At 39.2% G+C, this 26,101-nt stretch overlaps 1 protein-coding gene across 1 annotated transcript in view; it reads left to right on the top strand.

Moving 5' to 3' along the window:
• Positions 1 to 25,071, top strand: part of LOC124716883 (1,5-anhydro-D-fructose reductase-like) — a 56,264-nt gene extending 31,193 nt beyond the window's left edge. Inside the window, exons 4-8 of the mRNA XM_047243436.1 lie at positions 7,590 to 7,805; positions 15,318 to 15,345; positions 15,839 to 15,852; positions 16,821 to 16,970; positions 24,973 to 25,071. Of these exons, the coding sequence (XP_047099392.1) occupies positions 7,590 to 7,805; positions 15,318 to 15,345; positions 15,839 to 15,852; positions 16,821 to 16,970; positions 24,973 to 25,071 (507 nt within the window). The remainder of the gene's footprint in view (positions 1 to 7,589; positions 7,806 to 15,317; positions 15,346 to 15,838; positions 15,853 to 16,820; positions 16,971 to 24,972) is intronic.
• The last annotated feature ends 1,030 nt before the right edge of the window (positions 25,072 to 26,101 follow it).

Genomic DNA, 26,101 nt, shown 5'->3' with positions numbered 1-26,101 from the left:
TCTTCTTCATTGATAACAATTCTCAACCCCCTCATGCACATCTTGTGGGTGGCTTCCTTCAGGATAACGACATCGCTCGACTAGAGTGGCTAGCATGTTCTCCAGACATGAACCCTATCGAACATGCCTGGGATAGATTGAAAAGGGCTGTTTATGGATGATGCGACCCACTAACCACTCTGAGGGATCTACGCCGAATCGCCATTGAGGAGTGGGACAATCTGGACCAACAGTGCCTTGATGAGCTTGTGAATAGTATGCCTTGACAAATACAGGCATGCATTAATGCAAGAGGACATGCTTCTGGGTGTTAGAGGAGCTGGTGTGTGCAGCAATTTGGACCACCACCTTTGAAGGTCTCGCTGTGTGGTGGTACAACATGTAATGTGTGGTTTTCATGAGTAATAAAAAGGCTCCCTTAAAACCAATAAATAATACCAGGGAAGTTTTCTTGTTAGTCAAGGCATCTTTTATTTCTCATGAAAGATTTAAAATTTGATTTGTGGTTGAATGGAATTTCCTAAATCTGTTTTGGTTCACAGAAAGAAGTTCTCTGCTTCAAGGTACCACATCAATCAATAATTTATAATGTTGTCCACAGTTTTTTGCTAAGATGATTGTTGAGGATATGGGGTTGTAATTGTTCAAATTATCTGCTGGTTTCCCTGGTTTTAATATTAGTATAGTGATAAGTTTTATTGGAGAGAGCAGGTATGTGTCATTTCCGTGTCTGGTTAATTAATTTCAATAATGTTTCCATTGCAGCCGGATGAAGATGTTTTGAGAACTCAGATGTGATGTTCTCTGATTCAGGTTTCTTCCTATCTTTTAAACCTGAAATGACTTGTGTAAGCTGTTCTAAAGTAAAATCATCATTTAATAATTTATTAGATGTATCTCAACATGCTTTTCTGTGTAGAAGCTTTCTTTTTGAACTATTTAGCTGCATTTAAAATGAGGATGTAATTTGCTTTTATTTTATTTTGATCTGTGTATAATATGTTGTTAGTATTAGAGAGCTTCTCAAAATTTCCAATGAATTTGACTTCTTTGTAATTTTTCTATTTCCAGTGAATTTATTGAAAGTTTGCCTTTTAGGTTAATTTATTATGTTTTTAAATTTTTCTGCTACCTTTCTCCATTCTTCCACTTCATTTTCTTCTCTGTTGGTTAGATGTAGATCTGAGACCATTATTCAGTTTATTCAGATATAGATCTGAATAAACTGAAATAATATATTTATGCATCTGCATTCAGTTTTTTTTTTAAAAAAAAAAAAAAAAAGTTCTTCAGTTTTGTAATACAGTTTTTCTTTGAAATTATTGTTTAGAAATTACAGTACAAAATATCAAGACTGACTACTAAAATGGTAAACGTACTATACAACGTTATGAAAAGGGTTGATGCTACTCACCATATAGTGGAGTTGGTGAGTCACAGATAGGGACAACAAAAAGACTATCAGAAATGAGATTTTGATCAACGAGGCCTTTGTCAAAAATAGACAAAACACACACACACACACACACACACACACACACACACACACACACACACACACACGCAGATGCAACTCTCACACGCGTGACACAGCCTCTCTAGACACTGTAGCCAGACTGTGAGCAGCAGCACATGAAGGGAGAGGCAACTGGGTGGTGGGGGTAATTATGTCTAACAGAATTTAAAAAGTCATTAGTTGTGTCAAAAAATTTAACTTTAGAGTTGAAACAAGCATAAATGTTAGTAATCAAAATAATTACACAATTTAATAGAAATTTGCATAATTCAAAAGTAATTGTCATTATTTAATACTTTATGAAATTTTGTGTAGAAAAGAAGTTGTGTAAGGAAACAAATAATGTCAACTGTTTGCTTTTTCATTGTAAAACCTACTGCCAGAGTCAAGTTTTGTGAACATATAATTTCCCATTATAACTCTGAAGAGTATGAATTGTACTAACATTTTTGATATAATGTATATTTTTTGTTTTTATACAAGGACTGGTGTAAGGCCAAGAAAATTAGTTATAGCAGCTATTGTTTGTCAGCCACAGTTAGATAAAGTTATGAGAGTGTTTTTAGTGAAGTTGTTGAGAAAATATGCATATCGTACCTCAAGCTGAAACTAAATGTTGTACTAACTGATGTGAACATGACTTCTAAGTTACTGGTGGTGCAAGGTTGTGTTTCATTCTGTAGTTTTGAAAATATGACTTGGACATCTCAACCCCTAGACAGTGATCTCATTTCACCATATAAGTAAATGTATGTAATTGTAATTCAGTATATTCATCTTATCTTAACATTAAGTGCATAACAAGTTTACCTTCATTAAATTGCAGCACTGTTGCAGTCACATACATTAGTGTGGACAGGAATGCACTGTATCAGAGAACAAACATGTTATAAATCAATATAAACTTCACTATTTGCAGTTGGTTACCATATTTGACACTGAGGTTTGCTGGGACTTTAATATGCCGCTGTTGCGGAATATACCAAATATGAGTAGGAATAGCATGACTGTGTGTGTGTTAGACAATGGTCCTGAACATTTACCCATGTGATGGATGATTTACCTTAGCAAAAGGACATTTTCATCACAAATGTTTCATAGCAGTGCTGTCATAATAAGTTATTTCATCTTCCCCTTACAGTTTCCCATGTTAGCGCTGTTCCTATGAGCAATATGATGATGTCATGATTCTGTCCAGAATTAGCTCAGTCTCACACACCCCAATGTGTTAGTAGTGATGGTGGTGGTGGTGGAGGTGGTAGTAGTAGTAGTAGTAGTAGTAGTAGCAGTAGTGGTAGAGTTATTCATATTCACTTTTACAGACCGGTTGGACATATCATGGTATTGCAATTTAATAAAAATGAAAATAACATAATTCATATACACCCCAGGAATTTGCATACTTATTAAAAGAATTGGACAGATGGTTGATTGTGGCCTTGGGATATCATGGAAATCAATTAATTTTGCTTATCACTCTAGTGGAGAATGCATTGAAGCGACAAAAGGCACGGGATACCTCCCAGTAACATGTGGGACCTTATTTTGCAGGGCATACTGCAGCAGCTCGACGTGGCCTGGGCTCAACAAGTTGTTGCAAGCCCGTACAGAAATATTGAGCCACGCTGCCTCTTCACCTGTCCACAATTGCAAAAGTGTTGCCAGTCCCGGATTTTGTGCACAAACTGACCTCTCAATTAGGTGCCACAAATGTTTGATGGGATTCATGTCGGGTGATCAGGGGGGCCAAATCATTTGTTGGAATTGTCCAGAATGTTCTTCAAACCAATCACAATAAATTATGGCCCAGTGAGATGGCGTATTGGCATCCATGAAGTCCATGAATGGCTGCAAGCCATACATAACCATTTCCAATCAGTGATCAGTTCCATGTAAACACTGTCCAAACCATTATGAAGCCACACCAGCTTGTACTGTGCCATGTCGACAACCAGGGTCCACGGTTTCACGGGGTCCGCATCATGCTCAAACCCTACCGTCAGCTCTTACCAACTGAAATTAGAACTCATCTGACCAGACCACAGTTTTCCAGTTGTCTCGGCTCCAACCGATATAGTCACGAGTCAAGTTGAGGCACTCGCATCGGTCATCTGCTGCCATACCAAATTAACACCAAATTTTGCCTCACTGTAACAGATGGATTCATCGTGCATCCCACACTGATTTCTGCAGTTATTTCATGCAGTTTTGCTTGTCTGTTAGCACTGACAACTCTACATAAAGGGTGCTGCTCTAAATCGCAAAGTGAAGACCACTATGTTGTCCGTGGTGAGAGGTAACGCCTCTTACCTGGCATTCTTGGCACACTCTTGACACTGTGGAACTCGGAATATTGAATTCCCTAATTATTTCTGAAGTGGACTGTCCCACGCATGTAGCTCCAACTACCATTCTGTGTTCAAAGCCTGTTAATGCCCATTGTGTGGCCATAATCGCATCAGAAACCTTCTCACATGCACCGCCTGAGTACTGATAACAGCTCTGCCAACGCACTGCCCTTTTATACCTTGTGTATATGATAATACTGCCATCTGTATACGTGCATATGACTGTCCCATGCCTTTTGTCACCTCTGTGTAGTTTTGTAAAGAAGTTACGTAACAGTGCAAAAGGCTGGTGCTACACTGTTCATTCATTTTGCTGTCCCAGACACTGCAGATACAACACACACACTATACATAGATTATTTCACAATGTAAGACTAAATGCTCCATCAGTTGCATCAGGACCATAGTGACAGTGTTTGGTTTGCATTTTGCGTACCATAAATTCCCAGTCTCTAGCTTCTAGAACTGTCAGCATCCCTTTATTACGAGTGAAATGTTGAGCTTAGAAAGAGCATAAGTTGCTGGTATTGTATACTGCATAGTATTTGGAGTAAGGATTTCCAGGAGAAAAAGAGAAAAGAAGGGAAAAAGATAGTGTGAAAGTGTTATCAGAAATGGTAGCTGTCTTATTGTCACTCACTGTTATTACTTATTTCTGTTAACATTTTGCCAAACACCTACTCTGTGTCATCCAAGTAAACCTTCACTGTATAGAATATTATGATCAAAGATGATTTGCCTGATAAATTAGCCACAATGTCCTTAGAGGATGTATGTCATCATGTATCAAAGATCGGTCAACAATGGCAATCGGATGGTTTCATAGACTGCCTGGGTTAGGAGCTCTAGTGTTAGAATGCTTCAGATAGAACTTGTAGAATATCGTTAATAATTTTCCTGATTGTGCTGTTGTAAGAGGAGGTGACTTCAGTTAGCCAGGTGCAGATCGGGAGTGTCATGCTATCAAAACTGATGCCAGAGACAGGGATTCATGCGACATTGTTCTGGATGTCTTGTCCAAAAGTTACTTTGAGGATATAGTTATAGAACCAACTTGTGAGGGTAATGTCTTAGATCTCCTGGTAACAAACAGAGCTGAACTTACTGAATCAGTTAATGTAGAGGAAGCTATCAGTGATCATAAGGCTGTGATACCGTCTATGACTACAGGTCTGACAAAGAATGTTAAGAAAGGTAGGAAGATACTTTTGCTTAGCAAGAGTGACAGGATATAAATTTCAGAGTATCTGAGCAGTCAGTATCAAATATTCGGTGATGAGGACCATATGTGTAAAACAATTCAAAGGAATCATGTGATATGCCCTAGACAAATATTTTCTGAGTAAGGTCTTAAGGAATGGGAAAGATCCACCATGTCAGAAAACTGCTACATAAACAAAGAGAACTTTGTCTCAAACCTAACTGCCAAATAAAAGTCAAAGTGAAAATGAGCATAAGGACAGCAATGAAAGTAGTGTTCAATGACCTTGAAAGTGAAACTTTGTCAACCAGTCTGAGTAAAAAACCTAAGAGGTTTTGGTAATATGTACAATCAGTAAGTGGGTCAAAATCATCTATTCATTCATTGAGTTGTCATACTGGCATTAAAATGGAAGATAACAGAGAGAAGCCCGAAAACTGAATTTGGTCTTCCGAAATTGTTTCACAGTGAAAGATTGTAACATGGTCCCATCTTTCAATTGTTGTACAAACATCGAAATGGCAGATATTGAGAGAACTCATCACAGAATAGAAAAACAACTGCAATCACTTAGCAATGGAAAGGCACTGGGACCAGGTAAGATAGCTGCAAGATTCTACAAAGATTATGCAAAAGAACTTGCTCCCCTTCTAGCAGTAATTTATTGTAGATTGTTGAGCAACAAAGGGTACCTAGTGACTGGAAGAAAGTGCAGGTCATTACTGTTTTTAAAAAGGGCTGTAGGATAGATGCATACTAATATAGACCTATATTGCTGACATTAATCTCTTGTAGAATTATGGAACATGTTTTATGCTCAAGAACTATGACCTCTTGGAGAAGGAAAATCTCCTCTATAAAAATTAACACTATTCCAAAAACAGAGATCTTCTGAAACTCAGCTCGCTCTGTTCTTCCATGAGAGCCACAGTGCCATAGACCATTGTGTTCAAGTTTATGCCACATTCCTTGACTTCAGGAAGGTATTTGACATTGTCCCAAAGCGCCGTTTAGTGAAAAATATATGAGCTTATTGAGTATCAGGGCAGATTTGCAACTAGATTTAAGACTTCCTTGCAGACAGAACTCAACACATTGCTCTTAATGGAACAAAATTGACAGATGTGAAAGTAATTTCTGGAATACCCCAGGGAAGTGTGATATGACTGTTACTGTTTGCAGTATACATAAATGATAGTGTTGAATGATGTAGTGTCGAATGATATCTAACGCTGTTTGCAAATCATATGGTTGTCTACAACAAAATAGCAGTGCTGGAAGGTAGTAATGAGTCATAAAATGACCTCCAGAGAATTGATGAATGGTGGGTGCAGGCTCTGGCAGTTGACCATGAACATAAATAAATGTAACATATTGGGCATACATTGGAAAAGAAATCCACTACTGTATATCTACACTTCTGGTGACAAACCAGTGGAAACAATATCTACTGTAAAATATCTAGGAGTAACTACCCAGTGCAACCTTAAGTGGAATGACCATTTAAAACAAATAGTGGGTAAAGCAGGTGCCAGACTCAGATTCATGGGAAGAATCTTAAAAAAAATGTAACTCATCCGCAAAGGAAGTGGCTTATAAGGTGCTTGTTTGACCGATTCTTGAATATTGTTCATGTTTCTAGGATCGCTAACAGATAGCACTGATAGAAGAGATAGAGAAAATCCAACGAAGATCAGCATGTTTCATCACAGGATCATTTAGTCGGTGTGGGAGTGTTATGGAGACGCTCGACAAACTCCTTTGGCAGACATTACAAGAGATGCATTGTGCTTCACAGAGAGATTTACTATTGAAATTTTGAGAGAGCACTTTCTGGGAAGAGTCGAACAACATATAGCTTCCCCCCTCCCCACATACATCTTTCATAATGACCATGTGAAGAAAATTCAAGAAATTAGAGCCAATACAGAGGCTTATCCACAATCATTCTTCCCATGGGCTATTCACTGGAACAGGGATGGAGGGTTTAGTTAGTAGTGCAAAATGTACACTCCACCACAAACCTTCAGGTGGCTTGCGAAAGATGATGTAGATGTAGAATGTACTCCTTAAAATGTATTTTTACCTGCCTTTTAATAAGTTTCTTTCACTAACCTCTTGAATCTCCCCAGGTAGTTTATTGTACAGTTTAATTCCTTGGTAGAAAATATTTAACTTTTTCTTTTTTTTAGTCTGGAAACTGTGTTCACGTTTTGTTCATTTGTTCCCCAGAAAAGGAATCCACGGCTAAGAATCGAGTGTATATATGAATTGTATGTAAATAAAAGACACTGGCTTTTACACACTGATGACAGGACTCTAAAGGCATAACATGCTGCTGGAATTCCGTTTGCAAGTACGTACTCCAGCTGAGAATCAATATTTATTCCCATAAATTTTGCATTTTTTATACTGTCTAAAGAGATGCCATCTACATTTCATTTAGTGTGTCATTTCCACTCTCGAAACTGAAATTCACGACATTTATTTTCTTTGAATTCAATGTCACTTTATTGCCCTACAGGCAATGGAGGGCCAGGTGGATGCAGGCCGTGCACGGTCTATCGGACTATCCAACTTCAATGCGAGGCAGGTGAAGCGTGTCTGGCAGTCGGCGCGCATCAAGCCCGCCAACCTGCAGGTGGAACTGCACGTCTACTTCCAGCAGAGCCAGCTGCGCGCCTTTTGCCGGGCCCTCGACATCACCATCTGTGGCTACATCCCACTGGGGGCGCCAGGCGTGCGGCCACCTGGCCGCGCGGCCGTCACTGTGGATGCTAGCAAGTACATACCACTTTATTTTCTTACATTATGTACAACAATATCACATTAGCATGAATCATATGTCGATACATAAGAACAGCAGATGAAGAACCGCTGTATACAGGAGCAGCTGGAGAACATTTTCCCACACAAGTGGCAAATTATTTTGGTGCTCCCCCCTCTCCTCCCATGTCCATCAGACATCAGTTTCCTTTCCTTGAGCTGTCAGTAAGACTTTAACCTAAATCTAGTGATTTCATGGAAATCGGCTGTTTTCTCTTTTTGAAATAACTTCTACACAGACAGTTCTCTCTATCACAAATAAGTTTCTTAATCTTATTCCAGCACTGAATATTAAAAGAAGAAATGGTTTCCATTTAAGCTAATTCCTGAGATTTTTAAAAGCTTGTAGTGAAATCAGAAAGAAGTGCACCTATTGCATCTTTCTAGCCTAAATACAAATTTGCTGTCTATTACACTGAGAAGAAATAATAAAAATATAAAATTACTGTTATGTTTAGTTTAATAATGGCGCTTTTTAGACTCTATAATTTACAAATTATTTCACTTTTCATTGGAAAAACTGGAGCAAACACACACAAATTATCATCTAATTTTATCTTGACATGTTAACCAGCAGGCACTTTTTTACAGCAGAAATTATAAGTTACATGTCAAGAAAACTCACCAGTAAATTGATATATTTCAGGAAGTTTACCACGAAGGTAGCTAAAATTGGTAAATGCGATCAAAATTTTAATGCATCCAACTGTAAGGGAAAACACAAATTTGTGTGTAAAATGGAAAAGAGATACTGGACAGCATATGTAAAACCTCCTTTAGCATGTGTACATGTACAGTAAATTGTGCCATGTAATGTGGTGAAGTGGTACTGTATTTCTTGTTAAGACAGGCCACAGGTGAAATTTGAGTTTTATGTTCCATGTACATTTATATTAACCTTGACAACATTTGACACTGTGGTTCATGGTGTGGGTTCCTGTAGTCATGTCCTAGTTCCTGAACCACAGGCAACATATGAGTGGCCAAATAAGTGGTCCCGACAGTCGGGATACCAGTTACTTTGGAATAAGGCTGGGCATCTCGGACATATTCTGAGTCGTGGTCACCTTAGTGCTCATACGGCAAAGACTACCAAATCCACAGGTTAGTCCCTCAGCCGTTAGGGGTAAAACCCAATGGGACTCGGGGCAAGTAAGGCTAGCAACCTGCTTCCCTGGTACTTTAAATATGATGCTGGCAACAATCAGAGCAAAATGCCTCGGACCTTTGGAGGTGACGGAGTCCCACCTCTAACTGACAAACCAGGGACTCCAAAGATACGACTTGGCAAACAAATGGTAATGAGATGGGGAGCTATTAATATCAATGGGGGCTACTCTGGGAAGAAGGTAGAGCTGGCAGAGGCTGCAAGTAAGATGGGGCTGGACGTTTTAGCTGTTAGTGACATTATGGGTAAAGGGTGAGAAAGAAGAGGTAGTGGGAGAATACAAGGTCTACCTGTCAAAAGTCAAAGCAGGAATAGCACAATATGGTGTAGGGCTTTACATCAGGAAAGAAATGGAACCCAGCGTAGTTGCAATAAGGTATGTAAACGAACGGCTGATGTGGATAGATTTGACAGTGTCTAGCAAGAAAATTAGGATTGTGTCAGTATATTCGCATTGTGAAGGGACAGATCAAGATAAGATGGATAGTTTTTATGAGGTGCTCAGTGATGTAGTTGTTAGAGTAAAGGACAAGGACAGTGTTCTGCTCATGGGTGATTTTAACGCCAGGATTGGAAATCGAACAGAAGGGTATGAAAAGGTTATGGGTAAATTTGGAGAGGATATGGAGGCCAACAGGAACGGGAAACAACTCATGGATTTCTGTGCCAGTATGGGCTTAGTAATCACAAACTCCTTTTTTAAACATAAGAACATTCACCGGTATACTTGGGAAGGCAGGGGAACCAGATCTGTCATTGACTATATAATAACAGATCAGGAATTCAGGAAGGCTGTGAGGGACTCATGTGTATTCAGGGGATTCTTTGATGACACTGATCATTATTTAATCTGCAGTGAAATTGGGATTGTGAGGCCGAAAGTGCAGGAGGTCAGGTCCATATGTAGGAGGATAAGAGTGGAGAAACTTCAGGATAAGGAAATCAGGCACAAGTACATAATAGCGATCTCAGAAAGGTACCAGTTAGTTGAGTGTAGTCAATTACAGTCATTGGAAAAGGAATGGACAAGGTACAGGGACACAGTACTAGAAGTGGCTAAAGAATGTCTTGGAACAGTAGTGTGTAAAAGTAGGATGAAGCAAACAGCTTGGTGGAATGACACAGTCAAGGCAGCCTGTAAAAGGAAAAAGAAGGCGTATCAAAAATAGCTACATACTAGAACTCAGGTAGACAGAGAAAGTTATGTTGAAGAAAGAAACATAGCCAAACAGATAATTGCAGCATCCAAGAAGAAATCTTGGGAAGACTTTGGAAACAGGTTGGAGACTATGGGTCAAGCTGCTGGAAAACCATTCTGGAGTGTAATTAGCAGTCTTCGAAAGGGAGGTAAGAAGGAAATGACAAGTATTTTGGACAGGTCAGGAAAACTGCTGGTGAATCCTGTGGATGCCTTGGGTAGATGGAGGGAATATTTTGAAGAGTTGCTCAATGTAGGTGAAAATATGATCAGTAATGTTTCAGATTTCGAGGTAGAATGGGATAGGAATGATGATGGAAATAGGATCACATTTGAGGAAGTGGAGAAAATGGTCAATAGATTGCAGTGCAATAAAGCGGCTGGGGTGGATGAAATTAAGTCGGAACTCATCAAATACAGTGGAATGTCAGGTCTTAAATGGCTACACAGGATAATTGAAATGGCCTGGGAGTCGGGACAGGTTCCATCAGACTGGACAAAAGCAGTAATCACACCAATCTTTAAACATGGAAACAGAAAAGATTGTAACAACTACAGAGGTATCTCTTTAATCAGCATTGTGGGTAAAATCTTCTCAGGTATTGTTGAAAGGAAAGTGCGAGTAATAGTTGAGGACCAATTGGATGAAAATCAGTGTGGGTTTAGGCCTCTTAGAGGCTGTCAGGACCAGATCTTTAGCTTACGGCAAATAATGGAGAAGTGTTATGAGTGGAACAGGGAATTGTATCTATGCTTTATAGATCTAGAAAAGGCATATGACCGGGTTCCTAGGAGGAAGTTATTGTCTGTTCTACAAGATTATGGAATAGGAGGCAAACTTTTGCAAGCAATTAAAGGTCTTTACATGGATAGTCAGGCAGCAGTTAGAGTTGACGGTAAATTGAGTTCACGGTTCAGAGTAGTTTCAGAAGTAAGACAAGGCTACAACCTGTCTCCACTGTTGTTCATATTATTTATGGATCATATGTTGAAAACAATAGACTGGCTGGGTGAGATTAAGATATGTGAACACAAAATAAGCAGTCTTGCATATGCGGATGACTTAGTTGTGATGGCAGATTCGATTGAAAGTTTGCAAAGTAATATTTCAGAGCTAGATCAGAAATGTAAGGACTATGGTATGAAGATTACCATCTCCAAAACGAAAGTAATGTCAGTGGGAAACAAATATAAACCGATTGAGTGCCAAATAGGAGGAACAAATTTAGAACAGGTGGACAGTTTCAAGTAGTTAGAATGCATATTCTCACAGGATGGCAACATAGTGAAGGAACTGGAAGCGAGGTGTAGCAAAGCTAATGCAGTGAGTGCTCAGCTACGATCTACTCTCTTCTGCAAGAAGGAAGTCAGTACCAAGACTAAGTTATCTGTGCACCGTTCAATCTTTCGACCAACTTTGTTGTATGGGAGTGAAAGCTGGGTGGATTCAGGTTACCTTATCAACAAGGTTGAGGTTACAGATATGAAAGTAGCTAGGATGATTGCAGGTACTAGTAGATGGGAACAATGGCAGGAGGGTGTCCACAATGAGGAAATCAAAGAAAAACTGGGAATGAACTCTATAGATGTAGCAGTCAGGGCGAACAGGCTTAGATGGTCGGGTCATGTTACACGCATGGGAGAAGCAAGGTTACCCAAGAGACTCATGGATTCAGCAGTAGAGGGTAAGAGGAGTCGGGGCAGACCGAGGAGAAGGTACCTGGATTCGGTTAAGAATGATTTTGAAGTAATAGGTTTAACATCAGAAGAAGCACCAATGTTAGCACTGAATAGGGGATCATGGAGGAACTGTATAAGGGGGGCTATGCTCCAGACTGAACGCTGAAAGGCATAATCAGTCTTAAATGATGATGATGATGATGATGATGATGATGATGATGATGATGATGATGATGACATTTGACACTGAAGTTAGTGGTGGCTGATTACCAAACACAAGCTATCACTTCACAGACAGCTTGTTTGCAAACACATGTTTACTACAATACATTTTCTTCTGTACTTTCACCAATTTCAGATTTTGCTACTAATTATGACATATCCTACACGCAAACTCTGCTTCTGGCACATCTATGCCCCTAGTGCATGTACAGCACACTAGCTGAAGTGGCTAGTACTAGCAACGAAAGGACTTGCTCTAGCAAAGTCCTGGTTACTTGTGGTGTGCCACAAGGCTCTGTTCTAGGTCTCCCTTTTCTTTCTGCTTTTTATTAATGATATCCCCTGAACCTTCGTAAAACTTTTCCTGTGCTATTTTCTGATGATACAAATCCGTTATTCAGTAGCACATCAGTGCAATAAATGAGTGACCAGATATCAGATACAATGAGTAGGCTGCTGTTCTGGCTTCACAGAAGTAAACTGTTGCTGAATGCAAATGAAACAGCCCACATTCTCTTCTATACGTCAAAAAATCAGCCTACTCAAATGACATCAATAGTTCTAGTTTTGAACATGCCTGATTACTCAGCAGCCATGTACTAGTTTCAACGTAGGATTGAACAGCCAACCAGTTGCACATAAATGTTAGGTACATTGACCTAGGTTTTGATACATACAGGGGTGAAATGTTGCTAAATTGTAAAATTACATTGTTGAAAAGCAATAGTTAGAATTTGGAGCAGCTATGCTCAAGTCAAAAGTAAAATAAAACATTCTAGACTTCGCCACGTGTGCCCAGCTGGGATGTTGTTCCCAGATGGGCACACATGGCAAAGGCTAGAACATTTCCTGGACTTGACTCAACTGTGGGAGTGTCTTAGTAGTAAAAATAAATGTTTAAAACTACATACATAATACCATAGTTTCTCATGCATCTCAGTGTTTAGGATGTCATATCTCTTGAAATATGTGTTATAAAATGATGTGTTTGTGTAGGTACATTCAGGGACATAGTGGACGCTGTATGCAAAATGTATAGCGAATAGAGTTAGTAGTTAATAGCAAAGAAGTAATAAATTTAAACATCATGCACAGTGAGCAGTTTCTGTCAGATCTCAGTGATTATGACATCATATCTTCTGAACTATGTGTGGTACCACAATATAATTTTGTAGGTGGATTTAACGGCATTTGTGGGTACTGTCTGTGAACACAGAAGTAATCTGTATGTCTGCAGGCTTTCGTGGCCATTGCCACTGATGTCAAAATCTTCTGGGTTGTTATGCTGCATCATATTTCTTCAATCAGTCGGTGTTTCAATCCCTTGGCTGGGATCTTCTTGAGGATCATATGGTGATCCACTGTAGACTGAACACTGTCAGAGACCAGTGTCATCTTCTCTTATAAAGGGGAGCTTTCCTGCACTTGTGCTCGGGAAGTGAGATTGTTGGGTAAAAATCTTGGGCTACCATTGATGGACCATTTTAATTGGAAAGTAAGAGAGGTTTTCCTGCACTAATGCCAAAGAAAAGGGCCACTAGCTAAAACTCCTGCGGCTACCATTGGTGGGCCAACATCACTGGTTAGAAAGGGATTTTTCCCGTAATTATGCTGTAGAAGGGTTATTGATTAAAATTCCTTCTGCTGCTATTGGGAGGCCCACACCATTTGCTAGAAGCAAAACTGGCAGAGCATGAGAGGGGAAATGTTTAGCCATGATATTATTGTTTGCAGGGGTGGCTTCCGGGGTATTCTTTGTATTGCTCTCTTGCCACGACCCTGTATTCACTCCCTGGGAGCTATGATGCCAGAAGCCTATAGCCATCCTCTCTATCAAAGTGATATGCATTCTTGGACATTTCAATCATTCTTGGACTTTTCTTCTATAGATGTTAGTTTCCTTAGCCAGCACACATATGGTGTTGAAATCGATGTCCAGACCACAGTTCTCTTGATGTTCTGCTACCACTGTTTTCATACTTTGTTTCAGCCATGTGTGGCATTCATGTTTCTTAATAGGTTTTTTAACAACCTTGCCTATATACACTTTGCCACAGCCACACATCATTTTGTGGATGCCCATAGTGTGGAGGCAATCTTTTACTTTGTTTTGACTGAAGAAAATTGTCTGAATACTATCTTCCTTAGACTTCTGCTTATGGGGTCAGTGATCCCAGAAGCAAATGATAACTTAACAGAGTGAAAATGTGGTTCCACATCCTTCCCATTAACGTAATTAATATTTTGCTTAAAAGCCCTATCTATGAAAAACTGTCACAGTTATTGGTCTGCACTATCTTCTTTAAAAGATTCCAAGCTCTTGTCATCTCTAATGAGGAAGGCACATGAAAACAGAGAGCTAAGCAGTGCTTACTTCTGGGCTTGGTGGTGGTGTGAAGTGGCATCTAAATACCTCTTTGTGTTGGTAGGCTTTCTATACATTCATAGCCCTCAAGAGTTGTCAGATATATACCAGCACGTCCAGAAATAGGAGACTGACCTCACCATCATCCTCCACAGTAAAGCTGATTTTGGGGTGAATACCATTTAAGAAATTGTGGAACCCATGAAGCTCTTCTTTGCCACATGGCCATATAAGAAATGTGCCATCCACATAGCGGAGCCAGCAGGAAGGTTTCAAAGGAGCACTAGATAATGCCTTTTCTTGAAAATGCTCCATAAAAATGTCAGCTGCCACTGTTGACAAGGGTGACCGCATAGCAAGACCGTCAGGCCGTTCATAGAAATAAACATTGGTTCAGATGGCTCTAAGCACTATGGGACTTAATATCTGAGGTCATCAGTACCCTAGACTTAGAACTACTTAAACCTAACTAACCTAAGTACATCACACACATCCAAGCCCGAAGCAGGATTCGAACCTACGACCGTAGCAGCCACGTGGTTCCGGACTGAAGCGCCTAGAACCACTTGGCCACAGTTGCAAACATCTGGAGAAACTACCCCGTTATATGATCTCCACTATATCTCATAGCAACCAAGTAACACACATAACTGGTGCAAGTAACACAAATATGGCTTTATTCATAAACCTCTGAACAACAATGGAAATAAGCCTCTTGTGACTCCACACATAACAAGTCAAAAGAATCATACAGAATGTGTAATATGAGTGATAACAGAACAAATGATGTGAGCAGTACAAACTAAAAGAACATAGTGGGAGTGAGTGAGTACTGCTCTGTGCTTATATCAGTGCAACACCTTGCTGTGTGCTGCACACTTCCTACGGGCAGCTGCTAGTGGCCAGCCTGCACTGAAACAGTTGGCAGTTGATCGAAGTACACTCGCTTTCACACGCACATGCACTAGTAGCTGGGTACAGCATATCTGGTACTGGGAAGTTAGTCAACAATGATGTCACTTCAAAGCTAATGAGAATGTCCACTGCTGATACCTTTGCAGTGTGTATGATTTCTAAAAATTGTGTCGAATGTTTGACAAAATTATTTATTTTTACAACTAAATGTGTCAGTTTTCCATAGAAATGACTTGCTAAAAAGTGAGTTGGCAAATAAATCCCATTTACTATAGCCCTCAAAGGAACTGATTCTCTCTTTATGTATGGTTGTCCATACATTCTGGGTGAGACAGGTATTTGAGCCACTAGGTTTTCTGTAACAGAGCTATCCATTCTGGGGTCTGATATATTTTTCAGTTTCCAAATCATTTGTTTTGTCACATCGTTTTTTAACTTGTGGCATACAGGATCAGCTAACAGTTGTTCAGTCTTCTTGCAGTATTCCCACATTAATAACAATTGTAGCATTCCCCTATCTGTTTCTGTCACAACAATGCTTTTGTTAGTCTTGAGTAAATTAAGAGCTTTCCTTTCCTGCACTGATAGATTGCTTTTGAGCAGTCTCGATTTTTGGAGAATTGTCAACAAATCTTGTCTTACTTTTTCAGCCTATACCTCTGGAAGACAAACAATGTGAACTTCTCTTACTATCCAATGACGATGGCTCACCAATGGTAGCCCAAGATTTTTACCCAATAATCCCACTTCTCCAGCACAAGTGCAAAAAAACTTCCATTTATAAGAGAAGGCAACACTGGTCTCTGACAATGTCCAATCTACTGTGGACACCACAATATTCTGAAGAAGATCCCAGCAGAGGGGTCAAAACATTGATTGTTTGAAGAAATGTGATGCGGCGTAACAACCCAGAAGATTTTAACTTCACAGAAGTAATAAATTTAAACATCATGCATGAGGCAGCAGATTTCACAAATCTCATTGTTTATGACTTCATATCTCCTGAACTATGATAGGTAGTTGCCTGACAGCAAGGGATATGTGTACCAAGTTTGGTTGAGGTCAGCCCAGTGGTTTAGGAGGAGATGTGGAACGTAAATATATACCCACACATACATACATACATTATTATTATTATAGTGTGTATAGATGTATTTTTGTTATAGTATTGTTGTATTACATACATAGTCCATATCTTAGAGTATCTCCATGCCATACATCTATGGAACAATCAGTGTATGTCAGTTACTCTGTTTTAAATCAAATTAAAGTGTGGTCTGCTGTGCAGTGCACAGCAGCTTGATGAGCACGACACCTAGCATCTTCACATCCTTCTGAAACAAGCAATCAGACTTTTACTTTCAATTTCAGTATGCCAAAGCGAGACCAGATAACTAGCCCAGTGGTTTCACAAATCGCACAGAAGCACGAGAAGACAAATGCCCAGGTGCTATTGCGCTACATCATACAACTCGGTGTGGCAGCCATACCCAAGAGCACCAACCCAGACCGCCTCCAGCAGAACTTTGATGTAAGTGAGTGCACATCCTCTTTGTGTGAGCTGTCAGATACAACTTCAGCAGCTTGTGCGTAGAACAGTCATATTAATTCTGGACAGTTTATCTTAACAGTATGAGATTAACGTAAGTTGTGGTATACTAAATCAATGAATTATGCTTCTGCTTTTTGTTTACCATGTGCATGCTATATAGTGATCACTTTTAGAAAATGATATGTTGTATTTTTGCTGATAATAAATGAACTGACTCAACTGACAATGATTTAAAAACTCCATTATTTTATATGCTTGTGCAGCTGCCAATTAATTTGTCATTTGTTCTGTTAATGCTTATTATTACTCCTTTATCCAATGAGAAAAAGCATTCTGATCATTGTTGTAACTGAAGTAGTCAGCAATACATTTTTTATTACTGAAGAGTGACATTCCTCTAGAATGACCTGAGTTGACACAGAAGACATTATTGGAAACAATGTCTACTCTACCAAAACATGCTTATCGGTTGCCAAGTAAAACAAGATGGGCAAGAAAACGCTATGGAGAAAGCGGTAGTTATGGAGAGATAGTGGAAGGATTGGGTGAAGGTACTATAAAACCAAATTTGAAGACTGTCTGCAAGCAATATGAACAAAGTGGGTCAAGCAAAACTGCTCCAAGATGCAACAAAATACCAATACTGACTGGCTGAGACTGTCATAGAATCTGCCGTCCTTTCCTGCAAGGTTGTTGGCATATAGCAAAAGATGTACATAAATGCCACCTTGAAGACTTCAGCAGTTGAAGATTCTGACTGAACAGTCAGACAAAAACTTCATGAATATCGTTTACCAGCGAGAAATCCAAAGAAGGAAACCTTACTGTAACAAAATGCAGAAGCAGGAAAGCCTGCAATGGATTTAAGTGCAGAGGTAGTGGATGCAAGAAGACTTAAGCTAGATTCATTTGGAGTGACAAGACTAAGATCAGCATCTTTGGAAGCGATGGACTTGAGCTCGTTTGTCCTCAACCAGATGAAGACTTTTCCCCTCAGTCCACCACTGCCACTGTGAAGCATCCAGCCAGTGCCGTGGTGTGGGGCTGCGTGGCAAGGCACATCACTGGGCATCTGCAAGTGGTACAGAGCAACATTAATTCCAAAAAGTACAGAGAAGAAGTATTAGTGTTGAAATTGTTGCCCTCTATTAGTGAATTATTTCAAGGTAATAATGATCAGTGCATCTTCTAGTAATACAGTGTGCCAAATCATAGTGCCAGAGTCAAAACTGCATGGTTCACTGAGCATCACATTAGCATGCTGACTTGGCTGGCAACAGTCCTCACCTCATTGTAATTAATAACTTGTGGTCAAACTGCAACAACTTTTGTGCCAAATAATTTGTAACTCTCTGAAACTGTCGAGTTGTGAGTATTTTGTTTGATTTTTAATTAAATTTGATTAATTTTTTTGCATTTTAACTGAAAGTTTCAAATTATGGACATTAGGCATTTTTCCTGAAAGTTTTTAATAAATTATGATGTATATTTCAACTAAAATAAACTCCTGAATGCTTTCAATAAATCGCTGCAAAGTATCCAGAATTAATGCCACTGCTGTAGAATAGACAACTGTGATTTTATACATTGTTTAGCTCTTCAAGTAAGCATGATAGATACAAAAATCCATTGCCTGCTTATTCTTAGTGGTTTTGGTGCATCTACGTCCTTACTCTGCAAACTGCTTTGAAGTGCATGACAGGGGGTTGTTACCATGTTACCACATATTAGTTTCTTCCCCTTCCATGTCATATAGAACACTGCTAGAATGAACCTTTAAATACCTTTGTTCATTCCGTAATGAGTGTAATCTTGTCTTCAGGACCCCTATTGCAGCAATACAGTGGGACTGAAGAATATCTCTAGATATTAAAAGTGACTCTCATGCCCTAGTAAGTAGGCTCCATGCAGTAGTGGGTGATTAACATCCAGCTTAGGTGTTTTAGAATATCAGTGACTCAAACAAACCTGTAGGAATTTGTACTTTCTTTCCATGTACATGTTGGACGTTCCTTTTTAGACTTATTTGGAATGTGTTCTGCACAATTTAGCAATATCATAAGGTGGGAAGCATGAGTGTTTTGTAAGAAATCTCCTTTGTTCGCTGACTGAATTTGTCCACCTGCTTTACCTATGACTAAGCCTGTGTGATTGTTCCAGTTTGTATTCCTACAAACTATTACTCACTAATGACCTCAGAAGTTGAGTCCCATAGTGCTCAGAGCCATTTGAAACTGTTACTCCCAGGTATTTGTATGAGTTGACTGTTCCCAGTTGTGACTTGCTGACATTGTAGTCATAGAATATGACATCTTTCCATTTTGTGGAGCAGACAATTTCACATTTCTGTACATTTTGAGCAAGTCAGCAACATTTGCACCAGTTTGAGATCTTATTTAAGACTGAACAGATACTTGTGATACTTTTTTCAGACAGTGTTTCATTAAAGATGACTGCATCTTCTGCAGAAAGTCTTAGAATACTATTGATATTGTCTACCTTGTCTTTGATATATAACTTGAACAGTAAAAGTCCCAACACACTTACCTGTGGCACATGTGAAATTATTTCCACATTTGTCGATGATTTTTCAGCCAAAATAACATATTGAACCCTTCCTATCAAGAAATTCCCAATCCTGCCACAAACTTCATTTGATACTGTATATGGTCATACTTTCATTGATAAACATTGATTAGATTGTACCGATTGAGTGAAATGCATTTTGGAATTCAAGAAGTACTGTATCCATCTGCCAACATGTCTCTCCTCAGAATTCTGTGCCTTTTTGTTAATGGAAATGAGAATTTACAGGCCAGTTGATGTTGACAGAATATCAGTTAATGCTTATTCCAGTAGACAGTATCTATCATCAGTCAAGATAACACGATCTCATCTAGTTCTAATGTTTTTGTCATGAGCGCATTTTGTTTGTCAAGTGGCAGTCCAAAGCTGTGTCTTTCATTCTGTCTCCTTTGTGTTTACAAGTTGGTGACATCCAGCAATGGTGAAAAGGCATTGTTTGTCAGAATCAGAAATAGGACCTCAGCTCATAGAAGCTAATGACCACTTTAGTGACTGATTTCAGTTTCGACAGAACACTTACGATGAGGAAAAAGAGAGTCATGTGGATTCCAAATGAACTGTTGGGAATACAGCACCACAGCTGAAGCTACAATATGAGTAAATATGCCACTGTCTTTTGTAGATGAGCCTTTGTGGAAAACAATAGGTCAGCAAACAACCTGAGCTGGAGATTTCTTGGTAAAGAGGATGCAGCGTGTTATGTCAGATGCAGAGTCATCAGCAGATATAGAAGTAACTTTGGGTGTGCAGTGTGCAACAAGGAAGTATGTTGGCACCATTGTTGTTCATGTCATATATTAATTACCTGACAGAGAATATTTATAGTGATCACAGTCTTTTAAAAATGATACAATTATTTACAATGAAGTGTTACTTGAACATCAGCCGTTGTGGGCCACTCAAGCTAAAATTAGTGTAAAACTTTTCTTGTCATTTTGGAATTAGATATAACTGCATAAATACTTTATTTGAACATTTCTAACCAAAACAACACATAGTAAGAAAAGATTTGGTGAGACTTACAATTTGGGGTATTAATAAAAGTGTAGGGTAGTATGGACCATACAACATACAACAAAAAAAGTAAAAATGTACAACAGAAACACAGATTTTTCTGTGAACAATAATATTTTGGTTCTTGAACACAATGGAAGCTAGTTCAATAGCACTTGCCTAATTTTTTAAAGTTAAAAAAAAAAAAAAAAACTGTTTTCAGTGTTAAGTTGTCCAAATACAATGTTCGCAAAAGCCCCATCTGAGGTGTCATAGATGTCTGCTGATTTCCTACAACTGATTTTAATCTCCTTTGCCATACAGTTCTCAGAACTTTAAAATGATTCAATTGACAGCAGCTGTTTCAGTCATTTCGCTTTCCAAAACACTTGAAACTGTTCGCTCCATTGCAGTCTCACACCAAATCCCTTTACCCACACTGCAGTCTTCTTCTTGAAACTTGGTATCATGCCCTAAAAACAAAGAAACGATTTTATTATGTGGCTGACTTTGGTATGACCCACACTACCCAAGTGACATCGCACATTAAAACATGGCAAAAACGGACACCAGCCTGAATGAGCAGGATTTCATTATTACAATACAGTCTACATTAGACTCCATAAATATTGTTACTAGAATTGTTATATTACTTTTTGCCTTCACCAGTAATAGCTGGTGCTGAAAATTACACAATTTGCCAGCTTCCACACATGAGAACAAATAAAATTTATTTGTCGCGCAGACTCAACAGTTACATCAGTCAAGCTACACCAAATTGAAGAGTGATATCTGTGCTTTATCCCAAACCATGCATGCATTCTCTGTCTAATGTCACACTCAAGAAACACCAATTGCCCCTGCTTCCTGCCACCCCATATTCACTGCTGTTCCCATAACTAAAAAGAAGGCTTTATGAATGTTGAACCAGATCTTTCTGTAAGATGTCAAAGTGGTGCAAAGACTGGCTGCTTGCTTTAAGTGCCCATCAATCTAAAATTATCCACTTCACAAAAGTAAAGATTTAGTAGCCTATGCCTAGAATATCAACGAGTCACAGTTGGAATTGGCCAACTCATTCAAATACCTGTGTGTAACACTTTGAAGGGATATGAAATGGAATGATTAAGTAGGTGAAGCACAGCACGTCACTGACTGCAGAAATGTGTGGTGCGTGAGGAGCTGCTCAATCACTGTACCCCGTTATTTTTAATGCCCCATCCAAAGTGAGGGTGCTCGGTGCACTACTGGTCATATTTCGGAACTCACGAGTGATTCCTTCTGCTGATTTAATGTGATTCTTTACAAATACCACCCACAATGCTCAGTGGTCCTTGTCCATAAGTATATGAGATGTGCCCAGTCTCGGTTCAGCACACACACATCTTCACATCACCAGCAGTCCAGTTTGGCAGACTTAGAAGTGTTGAAATGACTCTGAGTTATTTGTTATTGAGGTCGCATCCAACAGCTAGCCAACATTCGAAGTGACTGAGATATTGGTCCATTCTGCTGTTACTGTTTCTCTACTGAGAACACTGCACTCCATGCATCCTCTTATACTGTCAGGTCTGCCTGTCGTGACATCTAGTGGTCAATTCTGCATCACATATGGGTGTCTGAATGCTTATGATAAATAGTGTTTATGCACATAGTACGTAGATTCTCATTCCAATCTTGAAGGGGACCTAGTGTTCACAGGTGGTAAACAGCAATGGGTGATGAAGTAAATACTCTGATTGGAACTTTCATTCTTCAGAGAATTGTATGTGAGCCAAAATGCAAATTATGCATTATTTTCTGAACAGACTTGATGCTCCATTGCTTAGGGATCATTTTCTGCAGTTTGTCACCATTTAGTAAAATATACAGTATACGTGACTTCATTGTTTATCAGGTGTAGAAGTTTGAAACTGGAACTTGGTTGCAATGATTACAGATGTTGTTGTTTGAAACTGATAAATAATATTTTATTCAAAATAATCTCCATTGGTTTTTATAAATTTCTCCCACCTCTCTGTCGGGCTACAAATGCCACGCCAAGAAACAGTTCTTTTGAAGCGAACCAGTCAGCGTGACATTGTCATACGTTTTCATATGAACTGAAGCATTGTTCAGTGAGAGTGTATCCCAGTGATGCAAACAGATGATAATTGGACAGAGCCAAGTCTGGAGAATAAGCTGCATGCCCTAGTATTTCCCAACTGAATGCTTCCATTGTTTCCTTGAACCGATTTGCTGTGCATGATGGGCCGTTATCATGGAGCAATATGACTTTGTGCTGCCTTTTTCCATATTTCAGTCACTTTTCACATAATGCTTGATGTAAATTGATCATTTGCTTTTGGTAGCGATCAGTGTTAATGGTTTCACCAGGTTTTAGCAGCTCGTAACAAATGACACCCTTCTGATTCCACCAAACACAGAGCATTGTCTTCTTTCCAAAGCGATTTGGTTTTGCAGTGGATGTTGATGGTTTGCCTGGTTTCACCCATGATTTACAACACTTAGGATTCTCAAGATAAATCGATTTTTCACCACCTGTCACTGTTCTTTTGTATCTACTGAGCAGCATTTCACAAGTGGTCTTTCGATTTGCTTGCTATCTTACATTCAGGTCATGTGGAACCCATTTTCCTACTTTCTGCATCTTTCCCGTAGCTTTCAACTGAAGAGAAATGGCTTTCTGTGTAGCATTCCATTTTTCCGTGAGTTCCTGTTGAGTTTGAGTATCGTCTTCATCCAGTAAGGCATGCAGTTCGTCGTCTTCAAAACTTTGTTGCTAGTTTCTCATGCTCGTCATTTCTCATGTCAAAGTCACCACTTTTGAATTTTTTGAACCACTCGTAACACTGTGTTTTCCCAAGAGCAAGTTCACCAAAAGCTTCAGCAAGCATTCAGTGATATTATGCAGTAGTTTTCTTCAAATGATAACAAAAAAGCAATGCTATCCACAAATCGTAGTTTGTAGGCTCAAAACTCGCCATGTTTATGGGTTTGAAACAGAAACCAATGTTTGGAACTTGGGTTACTGTGTGCTGACATTCGTCGTCAGCTGTTACAGGAAGCAGATGTCAATGCAGACACGCTCTCATGGGCCTTACACTCACGGCTAGCATTATCTATATGGAAATTCTGGTTTCATACTTCTACATCTAGTACACTGTAAAAGACATAGTCCGTTACACTTCTGATCGATAGTAAAACACTTTCGTCAGTGAGCAAGACATGTGGGGCGACTGTGCCAATCTGTGCTAGGGTAACTACAGAGTGAGGAAGGGCTGGGTATAGATAGAACAATCATTGCAGTGATTAATGGCTTTTAGTCACCAAAACTAAAGGAGGTGATGTGAGGGAACACATTATGAGATATTTGTTATAACCAATAAGTTAAATGGCATCAAATATTCTGCAAGAGAGAAACTCTATGTCACTCCACTTGCTGTGAGAATCACTAATAGCAGTTTAGATATATGTCACCTTAATTTGAAAGGTTACACTCAGAGACTTGTGTTCAGTGACACCCATCACATTATTCAACCAGCAACTGTGTTCATATCTGGCAGTAAATATCACTAAAAGTTTTGAACATCACACAACACAATCAAAAACAATTTTATTTGTTCTAGCCTACAGTTGCTCTTCTATTTTGTGAAATAACTACCAGTTTAAATAAAGTGCTACTATCTTGTCTGATTCTTGTCTGTCATGCACCAAAATAACTGTGTGGCAAATGAACAATATGACATTTCAAACAAATAGAAGTTAAGAAGCAGGTCTGACTAAATACATTTAATTTGGGAGAGACTGGTCAATTATCAAAATTATGATGGATTTTATGCCTTTGTGTGCTAAGTGTTACAAAGTGATTTAACAAAGTATTTGTCTGGAGTGTAGCCCTGTACAGATCTGAAACGTGGATGATAAGCAGTTCTGACAAGAGGAGAACAGAACAGCTTTTGAAATGTGACACTACAGATGAATGCTTAAGTTTAGATGGGTAGATTTGATAACTAATGAAGAAGCACTAAAACAAGCAGAGGAGAAAAGAAATGTATGGCACACTTTGTGAAAGACATGGGGTCATTCAAAAGGACATGCCCTGAAGCATCAACGAGCAGTCACTTTGGTGATGGAGGGAAGTGTGCGAAGTAAAACGTGTAGAGGGAGACTGAGTCTAAGAGGTTGAAGTGTACATAGCTACTCTAGTGTGCAGAGATGAGACTGGAGACTACAGCGGTGAAGTCCACTTGAGATTGTCAGCTCTGGTAGTATGTCATAAGAAAATCGAGTTATCGTCCATGTTGGTGCTCTGACCAAACACTATTTTCTCAAAGTGGTGCTTAGCTGTTACACTGAACAGCACTTAGTGAGTTGTATCAACCCTTTTTGTAACTTGCAGGTGTTCGACTTTGAGCTGTCTGCAGAAGACATGGATACACTGGAGCAGCTGGATAAGGGACCAGCTGGACGGCAAGTCCGAGCCTTCATTCCAGAGTAAGTCCTAAATTCAGCTTATTCACATCATGTCACTTTTGGAAACTTAAAACTTTGTTTACTAATTAAATTAAAATTCAGTGGCATTATTTTTTCTGTTTGAAGTTCACAAGCACTTTGTCATAGTACTGACAACATCCTCATAGCACATTTACTCCCATAATAAGTTTGTTGTCAGCAGTTAGTTGCAGTTCAGAAGCAAAAGAAGAAACATTCATAAATATTACACTAGAAGGATAAATCACTTCTGCTTCCTCATGCAATACTCATCCACACATGGTATTTGTCTCTGTGAACTGACTGCATGATGTTCATCTACACCTATTTCTACATCTACATATATAATCTGCAAACAGACATATGGTGTGTTGCAGAGTGTACCTTGTACTGTTACTATCCATTTCCAATCCTGTAGCAATCTCAGGTAAAGTGGGGGAAAAAACTGTCTGTATGTCTCCATATGAGCCCTAATTTCTCTTACCTTACCTTCGTGATCCTTACACCAAATCTGTGTTGGCGGCAGTAGAATCTTTCTGCACTCACTGCCGATTCTCTAAATACTCTGAAAAGTCTTTCACAATAAGAACATTGTCTTCCCTCCAGCGATTCCCACTTTAATTCACAAAACACCTCCATAATATTCACAGACCTACCAGTAATTAGACCTGCCTACCAGTAATCAGACCTATTAGTAACAAATCTAGCACCCTGCCTCTGAATTGCTTCTATGTCTTCCTTTGATCTGATGTGGTATGGATCCAAAATCCTCAAGCAGTACTCAAGAACAGGTCACTTTAGCATTCTACCTTTCCAGATAAACTACATTTTTCTAAAAGTACCCCAGTAAATTGAAGTCAATGATTCAACTTGCAGACTACCATCCTTATGTCTTCATTTCAAATGGTTCAAATGCTCTGAGCACTATGGGAGTTAACTTCGGAGGTCATCAGTCCCCTAGAACTTAGAACTACTTAAACCTAACTAACCTAAGGACATCACACACATCCATGCCTGAGGCAGGACTCAAACCTGTG

This window comes from Schistocerca piceifrons, chromosome 9 (genome assembly GCF_021461385.2).
Source record: "Schistocerca piceifrons isolate TAMUIC-IGC-003096 chromosome 9, iqSchPice1.1, whole genome shotgun sequence".
In the NCBI taxonomy this organism is placed as follows: Eukaryota; Metazoa; Arthropoda; class Insecta; order Orthoptera; family Acrididae; genus Schistocerca; species Schistocerca piceifrons.
This window is presented reverse-complemented; position numbering and strand designations above follow the sequence as displayed.